A 9,132-nucleotide genomic window follows, 5' to 3' on the forward strand; every position below is an offset into this window, starting at 1 on the left:
ACACATCTCATTTCACTGCAGTAACCTCTCAGATGGGCTACTGGATCTCCACGTCCATCATATAAATTAAGCTTTGGCATTTTAGACCCTTTCAGCTTTCTGGATAGCTCATCTTTCTCCACTGTCTTAGTAGGCTTTGCAGTCTCACCAGGAGGCTCAAAATGAGGAGCGTAAGAGTACGGACCAAAGGCCTTGAAAATTGGTTCTGGAGCATAGTGTTGGATATCGAGGACTTTGAACACAGTCTCGCTAGAGGATCGAGGAAGAGTAGCTAGAGGAGGGGCTACAAGAGCATGAGTGGCCAAAGGGGCGGGATATGAGGTGGTTTTGGGGGGTAGAGTGTGAAAATGTTGTGGGGAGATATCAGCAGCAGTGAGAATCTGGATTTGTGATAGTGGTGGGATAGTTATCGGGTTTTCAATGTAGTTAGTGGGAAATGAAGGTGGAGGATGCCCCCTGATCCAAGACTGATACATTTATGTCATCTGTTGTTTCAACATTTGGACCTCCCCTTTCAACTCAGATTCTAATTCAACAATTCCCTTAGACGGATCAATAACCCCTGTGTCCAAGTTTTTGCTAGCCATGACTACCTTGCTCTTTAACCTTGTGTTGTATGGAAAAGTTACCAGTTTAAAAACCACAAACCAACAACCATTCTGCTATAATGAGGATAACAAAGAGGAACAAAATGAAGTCATCATGTTAGTGTTAGGGCATTTAACACCTAAAAATATCACATTACGTGCAATGCACCTAACAACAATTAATGGTTCAAGAATGACTTCGAGGGTCACAAGGTCACTTGGCATCATCCCAATTTGTCCATTTGAATCTTCTCTTTTCTTTTCTAACACTTCTTGGCTTGCTCATTTTCCTTCCTCTTCTCTTTACTTTTTTAATCATCATTCTTTTCTTTCTCTCATTTCTCACATCCCATAATTTCGCCTCTCTTTTTTTTCTTTTTTTTCCTTTTCTTTTAATAGAAAAAAAATAATTCGATCGAACCCTATGTAGGTTGCCTACGTATCATGACGTCGCATGAATCAGAGTAGTTCGGAAGATCGAGAATAAAGTAACCAAACTAACGTTCTCTTTTTCTTTTTTTTTCCTTTTTTTTCCTTTTTACCTTAATGACTACTCCGATGAGAAAAGAGAAATAAGAGACTCAAATCTTTTTTTTTTGAATTTTCTAGACTTAATGTTCTATAACGTATTCTAAACTCAAACTTAACAAGCATATATTTGTTTTCCTTTTTTTTTTCTTTTTGAAACAAATACTCTATGGGAAATTATTAAGGAAACAATCCTAGAAGAGAAAAATATTTTTTGATTTTTTTTAGGAAGGAAATCTAAAGAATAAACCAAAGAAAATATCTTAAATTTTCATTTGATATCCCTGAAGAAAGATTTTGAAACGAGAAATGAACAAGATAAAAAATGTTTTTGGATTTCAGTTTGATTACCTAAGGGAGAAACTTTAAAGATAAACAAAAGATAAAGTATGTTGTTTTTCTTCTTCTATGTACAATATACTAAAGTTCTAATGAACATAATTTATTTTTTATTTTTCATTAGTTTCCCAAAGAAGAACCTCAAAAAAAAATCTTTTTGGATTTTTGCAATTAATACCTTAAAGAAAACATTTTAAAGAGGTAGTAAAAGAAAATTCTCTTATTTTTAGTCTTAATGTACTAAAAGGAAGTATAAAAGTAATTTTTTATTTTGAGTTCTAGATATTAATTTCCTAAGGAAAACCACAAAAGAGTTTTTTTCGAACTTCTAGAGTTAGTATTCTAAAGAAAACATCTAACAGAAATATAAAACGTAATTTTTTTTGGATTTTTGATTTGTTACATATCTTTTTTTCAATACAAAATAGGAAATACAATAACAAAAGACTCGACATTACTGTACAAAATTAGAAGGTAAAAGACGACATAAAAATAAAAACATATTCAAAACATAAAAAGAAAAATCTACTTAAGCAACTCCTGAATGAGCGATCCTAACTGGATGGTCCTAGGGCGTCTGTCATGATCAAACTCGGATACATCTGCATGAGAAAATTAAGACCAAATAAAGTTAAAGACCTAGAATGCTATGTGAGACAATAACCCTTCCTGTTGGACACATTCAAGACATGATTGTGACTATTTTTCTAAAAATTAACCTATGTAGCTAAAGGTGGCTAAAAATGCAAGATTTGACTAAGACCCCGCGAAGCCAAGAACCTAAACTCACTAGGAAGACCAGACCCTATGTGGGTTGCCTACGTATCACGCCTTGAAAGACGAGAATCAGGTATGCGTAGTTCGGGCAGATTGGTTACGGACATTAGAAAAAATAACTAATTTAGAGAATATATATTTTTTGTCTTTTTTTTTTGAAAAATGATGAAACATGTAAACTCTTTTTGGTCTTTTCTTGAAAAAGTGAGAAAGAAAATTATAATTAGGCCCTATTTTCTTTATATTCACACCTCACCCTCTTTTCTTTCTAATTTACCCTCAACCAACATTGGTCCGCCAAATGACCCGTTTACCCTTGAAGATTGCAACATGTAGCACATAGAATGCATCAGGTTGGTCTTTTATTTTTAGGTACATCTGTCCTAGACGGACCCAACCCCGGTGTTGAGTCCTCAAAGTCAAATACACGTGATGCAAGTAAATGTTCCTACTAGGGATCCGACATGAGGTTATGCTATTCTAAGTTTAAACCTGAGGTTGTGTTCTTGACCTGGCTTACCCGAGCAGACAACTCGAGCCGAAGAGGGGGCAACGTACCGGGAGCACTAAAGTATACCCGGCCTTGCTGTTGGCCCAGCCTTGTTCTATTTGGTATAACTTCTACAGAAAAAGTGGGCCACGCGAACGTGTGCACCATTTTTAGAAGACTCAGAGGGGTGGTGTAAGAAGACAGTTATATACAATTCAAATAATATCAAAGCGTTAAATAAGAGGTAATTAACACATTAGGCCCACAAATACAGTAATATCAACAAACAATAAAGCCAAGCATAAATGATATTAACAACCTCGAATTCTTGAACCCTGAACCAGAAGTTGGGGGTTCTTGTCCCCAGCAGAGTCGCAGAGCTGTCACACCTCCTTTTTTACTACCCTAAAAGGGTATATATGGGAGTTTTTCCAGTTTATGTGACAATCGAAACAGGATTATTATTTAAAATCAGAGTCGCCACTTGGGATAATTTATGGTGTCCCAACTCATCGGTTTAAAATACCGAATCGAGGAAGTTGACTCTTATTTATGGTCTGCGAACAAAGAAATCCGGGTAAGCAATTCTATTAACCCGGGAGAAGATGTTAGGCATTCTCGAGTTCCGTGGTTCTAGCAAGGTCGTTTTGATCATACTTGGCTTAATCAAATTGTCTAATTATTCATTTTAGAACCTATGCGTATTTGCCTTTTTTAATTAAGCAACTATCTTGAAACGGGTCACACGCACGTGTACCCATTTGTTTGGCGCGTCAAAAATCATGTCATGCGAACGTGTCCACGATCAATAACGCTTTGTTATTATTACGATTGTTTTTGGCCAAAGTTGCGCGAACGCATACCTCAATTTATTTTCAAAAGAATCGTAATCATGTCACGCGAACGTGTACACAATTGCAATAGTTTGATTAAACAACAACAAAAACTATAGTTCGATTATGAGAACTAGAAAATCAAGCTTATCAACCTTATTCCAAATTAATGATACTACGACGTATTTAAAAATGAAAGAAGCTGCTTTTTTGAAAAAGTTCATTCCAATCTTCTTTTGTTAGTTTATTTACTCAAAATGGGTAAACTAAGATTGGCAACGATGCAATAAACTTATATTTACAATCTCAGGATCAAATGCAATATACTTACTTTTACAGTGATCCACCAACAGGCAATACAAAATAATCACTTTTAGAAACCAAAAAAATATAACTTGTAACTATAATAGGAATAGAGATGGACCTTAAAAGGAGTTTTACTTCTGATCTTTACAGTAGGTGAGTCCAAGAACAAATAAGCAACCAGTACAGGATCACGATGAAGCGTAATCTCGTCGGATGACACTCTAACCTCGACGAAACTGAACAGAGCTAGCGACCTACAAATGGGCTTTAACGAGACTCGATCTCAACTGAAGCATTACATTAAAGGGAATGACGAACTTGAAACTCAGTCGACAACCTCAAACGAACTCTCCACGAGCTTTAAACGAACTCCATCGACGAAACAAAATTCCGTCGTCGGTTTTTGGCCATTTCTAGTGGTGAAGGAGCAGCAGCCGGTCTGATGTGAGGTGAAGAAGAAGGAACAGTGACGAGGGGTGTGTTGGTGAAGGTTTTATTGCTGGTGTGAGGTCAGATCGTTCGACTGTTGCTTCTCCTTTAATCTCTGTGTGTTTTTGTTAATGAAGATGGTGAAGAAGCAGAACGGATGGGAGGGCATGACTCTTGGCTGAAGAGAGATTCCTTTGGTCTCTAGTGTTGAAACGGCTGATATGGAGATGGAGTTTTGCTAGGGTTTTGTTTGTGAAGAAGGAGATGAACTGATAGGGGTGTCTCGTTTTGTATATTGCGGCGGATCTCTTAGGCGTTAGGAAATTAGCTCCTCATTTTGTTTGTCCAAAATGGATGTCCGCCCCTAGAGTGTAAAGGTTTAAGTTAGTTTTCTAGGGTTTTTTTAGGTTAAGGGGTATGGGCTAGGTCCGAAAATTAGGCTTAAAATGGGTTGTTTGAGCCCAAATTTTATTCTTTCTCCGTGAACAAGACTAAAAATACGACCTCATTTACCAATTAATCCTATTTAAGTAAAATAACTATTAAGATAAGACAAATCGTTAAAACAAACCTATTTTTTTTGGTATTTTTAAATATCATATTAAAATAAAATAAGGTACTTTTTTTTATATTTTTTACTTTTACGAAAGGTATATAAACTAAAAGCAACTAAAAAGAAGAAATATTTTTTGTAATTTTCATTTTTTGATAAAACAAAGTGAAGGAACCAAAACTAATTGAAATATCAATATTAGGTCTAAACTAAATATTTTACGCTAAAATGGGTGAAATCTCAGGGAGGGTCAAAAATCACATGTCTACATATTTCATCATATCGTGTTGGTTATTCTACGTTCGGAATGGTCATAGAGTGAAATGAGATACTTAGTCTCTTATTTGGAAGTTTAAGTTGGAAAAGTCAATCGGATGTTGACTTATATGTAGAAGTTCTCGGATGGAAATTTTGATTGTCCGGATAGCTTCGTTAGGTGATTTTGAACTTAGGAGCGTGTTCGGAATGTAATTTGAAGGTCCAAGGTAGATTTAGGCTTGAATTGGCTAAATTGAAAATTTGACATTTTCCGGTCGAGAGTGGAAATCTTGATATCGTGGTCGGAATGGGATTCCGGAAATTGGAGTAGGTCCGTTGTGTCATTTGTGACGTGTGTGCAAAATTTTAGGTCATTCGGATGAGGTTTGATAGGTTTTTGGATCGGTTGCGGAATTCGGAAGTTTGGAAATCTTTAGGCTTGAATCCGAGAGTGATTTGGTGTTTCTATGTTGTTTTAAGTGTTCTAAAGGTTGGAATAAGTTTGAATAGTGATATATAACTTGTTCGTCTTTTTGGTTGAGGTCCCGGGGGCCTCGGGATGAATTCGGAAGATTGTCGGAAAGATTGGAATTGTAATTGAGCAGCTTCAGATGTTGTTTTCTGTCATAACCACACCTGCGGATTGGGGACCGCATGTGCGAGACGCAGAAGCAGAAAAGAGATCGTAGAAGTGACATTGGTCACTGGAGCGGAAGGCTAGACTGCATCTGCGAGACTGTAGGTGCGAGACCTGGGTCGTAGGTGCGGTGTCTGAGGAGTTAAGTGAATTCCGCATGTGCGTATTTTTGGGCGCAGAAGCGGCCTGTAGGTGCGAAATATTGTTCGCAGATGCGAAAATCGCTGGGTAGAAAGTATAAAGGCCCTCTTCGCGAATTTTAGTCATTCTTCCACCATTTTTGGTCGATTTTGGAGCTCCAAGTTGTGATTTCAAGAGGGGATCAAGTGTATTTAGAAAGGTAAGCTACTTGGGCTTTGTATCTTGTGTTTATGGTGATTATTCTATTGTTTAATCATGAAAATTTGTGGGAAAATTAGAGTAGAAATTGGGAAATTAATGCTTGAAATTGGAGGGTTTGAGGTCCGATTTTGATAATTTTGGTATGTATAGACTCATGAGAGGATAATGATTCTAGTGTTGTGATTTTTATCGGATTACGAGACGTATGCTCGAGGGTCAGGTTTGACCAATTTTGGGATTTTGAGTTTAATTTGATAATTTTCGCGTGGGCTTTGCCCCTTTGGCATGTATTGATGATTTAATTCTGATTTTGGATAAATTTAGGACGATTTGAGGCCGAGTCGAGAGGCAAGGGCATTGCGGAGTAGATTTTTGTCTGGTTCGAGGTAAGTAACGATTGTAAATCTAGACCCGAGGATATAAAACTCCGGAAATTTGTACTATTTGGATAAATGAGGTGACGCGCATGCTAGGTGACGGGCGTGTGGGCGTGCACCCGTAGGGATTATGACTTGGTCCATCCCGTGGTAGCTGTAGAGTTGCATATTTTGATAAACTCGATATGATATCTATGTGTTTTAGAAATGAATCTGTTAATTTGGGTTGAATGTCATATTTGGGGCCTTGTGCCGAATTGTTTGGACCCTCAGGGTACTTTACTACTTTCCTCACACTGTTTTGATTCGAAAGTATATCCTCTGTCATTATTGTTAGCTGTTTATTGTTTGATTCAGTTTCATTACTCTACTTTCAAATATATGCAATTGTTTGGGCTGAGTTCCCTGATTTTCACTGAAATACCGAGTGGCTGTAAGGTTGATGACTAAGAGAGGTTGAGGACCTGATGGTGAGGATTATATATATTTATGGATCGGACTGCACGCCGTAGCGATACTTATATGTATATGGATTAGGCCGCATGTTGCAGTGATATGTATTGGATCGGGCTACACGCCTCAGAGATAAAGCACTTGGGCTGTAGGAGCCCCTCCCGAGTCTGTATACCCCTAGTGAGCGCAGTCGACTATATATATTTATCAATCGGGTTGCACGCTGCAGTGATTATTATTATGAGATATCTATTGAGCCGGAGTGCTGAGTGTGAGTGCTGATTGATGAGAGTTTAGTCACGAGAGACTGAGAGGCTTGCCCGATGGGCTATATATATATGAGTGACCCAAGGAGCTTGTTTATGAAATTACTATTGTTACTCTTCTTTTATACTGAGCCTCTATTGAAAAATGTCGAACCAATGTTTTAAATAACTTTCATTGAAACTGGAGTTTTTACGAGATGTTCGAAAATTGAACCATAGATTTGACTTTGTTATTTCTATTGAGATTTTATGTTAGATTATGTATATGTTTTAAATGTTCGTCATTGCACTCGGCCTTTATTTACTTTGGTTACTTACTGAGTTGGCGTAGTCACGTGTTTCCCTACACCTTGTGTGCAGATCCAGGTGCCAGAGCATCCGAGTGAGAGCATCCAACAACTTCTGAGTATTTTCCGAAGATAGCAAGGTAGTTGCACGGCGTTCGCAGCCCTTCCTTTCTCCTTCCTATCCTTTATATTATCTATTTCAGTCTTATCTTGTATTGAGTAGACAATATTGAACAATATCTTAGTGGCCCATGACTAGTGACACCGGGATCAGGAAGTATTGATGTATTTGCGTATTTGTCTTTTCGCATATTTTGATATATTAAAATGAAAGATTGGAGATTATATTTGATTATAAAAATGAATTTGCAAAAGACCTTCATGTTGTTAGTGTTGATTCAGCTGGCCTAGTACTGTGATAGGCGCTGTCACGACCGGGGTGGAGAATGTGATGACGTTTTCACTTGCTTTAAAAGTCAATTCTGTGTTTCGAGGCCTTAAAAACCTCCTTTTATCGCACCTCGATTTGCATGCACAGTCCGGGCGTATATCCAGAAAGCCCTTATGTGAAAAATTTGAGAAAATGCTAATTTTGCCTTTAAAATTGAATTTAAGTTGACTTTGGTCAATATTTTGGGTAAACGGACCCAGACCCGTGATTTGACGGTCCCAAAGGGTCCGTAGAAAAATATGGGACTTGGGCGTATACCCGGAATTGAATTCCGAGGTCCAAAGCCCGAGAAATAAATATTAGAAAGAAATTGTTTAACTGAAATTATAAGAGTTTTTGGAAATTTTAAGATGTTTGAATTTGAGTGTATCGGGCCCGTATTTTGGTTCCGGATCCCGATACATGTTTAATATGGTATTTAAGTTGTGCTTTTAAAATTTGGTAAGAAACAGAATTTATATGACGTGAATCGGACCCTCGGTTATGAAAATGTAACTTTAAGAGTTCTTGAGATTTTTCTATGATTTTGATGCTAAACTTGTAGTTCTAGGAGTTATTTTGGCGATTTGATCGCAAGAGTAAGTTCGTATGATGTTTTTAAGTTAGTATCCATGTTTGGTTTGGAGCCCCGAGGGCTCGAGTGAGTTTCGAATGGGGTTCGAGATGTTTTGAGACTTAGAGATTCTGTTGTCTTAGCTGTTGCAGGTGCACAGGGGTTTTCTTCTTCGCGTTCGCGAAGGAACTCTCGCGAACGCGAAGAGTAAAGTTTGTCTGAAGGAAATTCCTTCTACGCGAACGCGAGGCACAGGTCGCGAACGTAGAGCGTTGGGGGCGTTACCCTTCGCGAACGCGACCTGGGTATCGCTAACGCGAAGGCCATTATGGTTGGTGTCGCGCTCCCTTTTTTCCCTTTTTGCAGGAAAGTTCGGGTTTCGACATTTATGGGGGAACAACTCGTTTCCTTTTGGGAATTGGGTATTTGAAGAGTCGCCACCTAACGGATTAAGGTGCGTTAGGGCACCTAGAGCAATTAACTCATATAGCCAGTTTTGCATTACCAGAGATTAGGATAAGGGCTCGAAATAACTTTGAGGGGAAGGTATTAGGCACCCCTCGCAGTCCACAATGGTGGGTCCTGGCCGAACTTAAACTATACGAATTAGTCAAGTAAGCAGTCTTAGCACATATTTGCAAATAAAGGTGGTTTTCACAGTCTAAA

At 38.1% G+C, this 9,132-nt stretch overlaps 1 protein-coding gene across 5 annotated transcripts in view; it reads left to right on the forward strand.

The window, feature by feature from the left end:
• The window catches only part of LOC104210952 (uncharacterized), a 28,229-nt gene extending 20,405 nt beyond the window's left edge, over positions 1-7,824 (forward strand). For 3 of the 5 annotated variants that reach the window (XR_011406329.1, XM_070171419.1, XM_070171420.1), the window contains one exon: positions 7,536-7,824. Coding sequence is in view for 2 of the 5 variants with exons in the window: in XM_070171419.1 (XP_070027520.1) it covers positions 7,536-7,561 (26 nt within the window). In the remaining 3 variants the exon portion in view is untranslated. Of the gene's footprint in view, positions 1-6,403; positions 6,466-7,535 lie in introns of all 5 variants that reach the window. The other 2 variants (XR_011406331.1, XR_011406328.1) reach the window with 2 other exon arrangements.
• Positions 7,825-9,132: the final 1,308 nt, after the last annotated feature.

This window comes from Nicotiana sylvestris, chromosome 3 (genome assembly GCF_000393655.2).
Source record: "Nicotiana sylvestris chromosome 3, ASM39365v2, whole genome shotgun sequence".
In the NCBI taxonomy this organism is placed as follows: domain Eukaryota; kingdom Viridiplantae; phylum Streptophyta; class Magnoliopsida; order Solanales; family Solanaceae; genus Nicotiana; species Nicotiana sylvestris.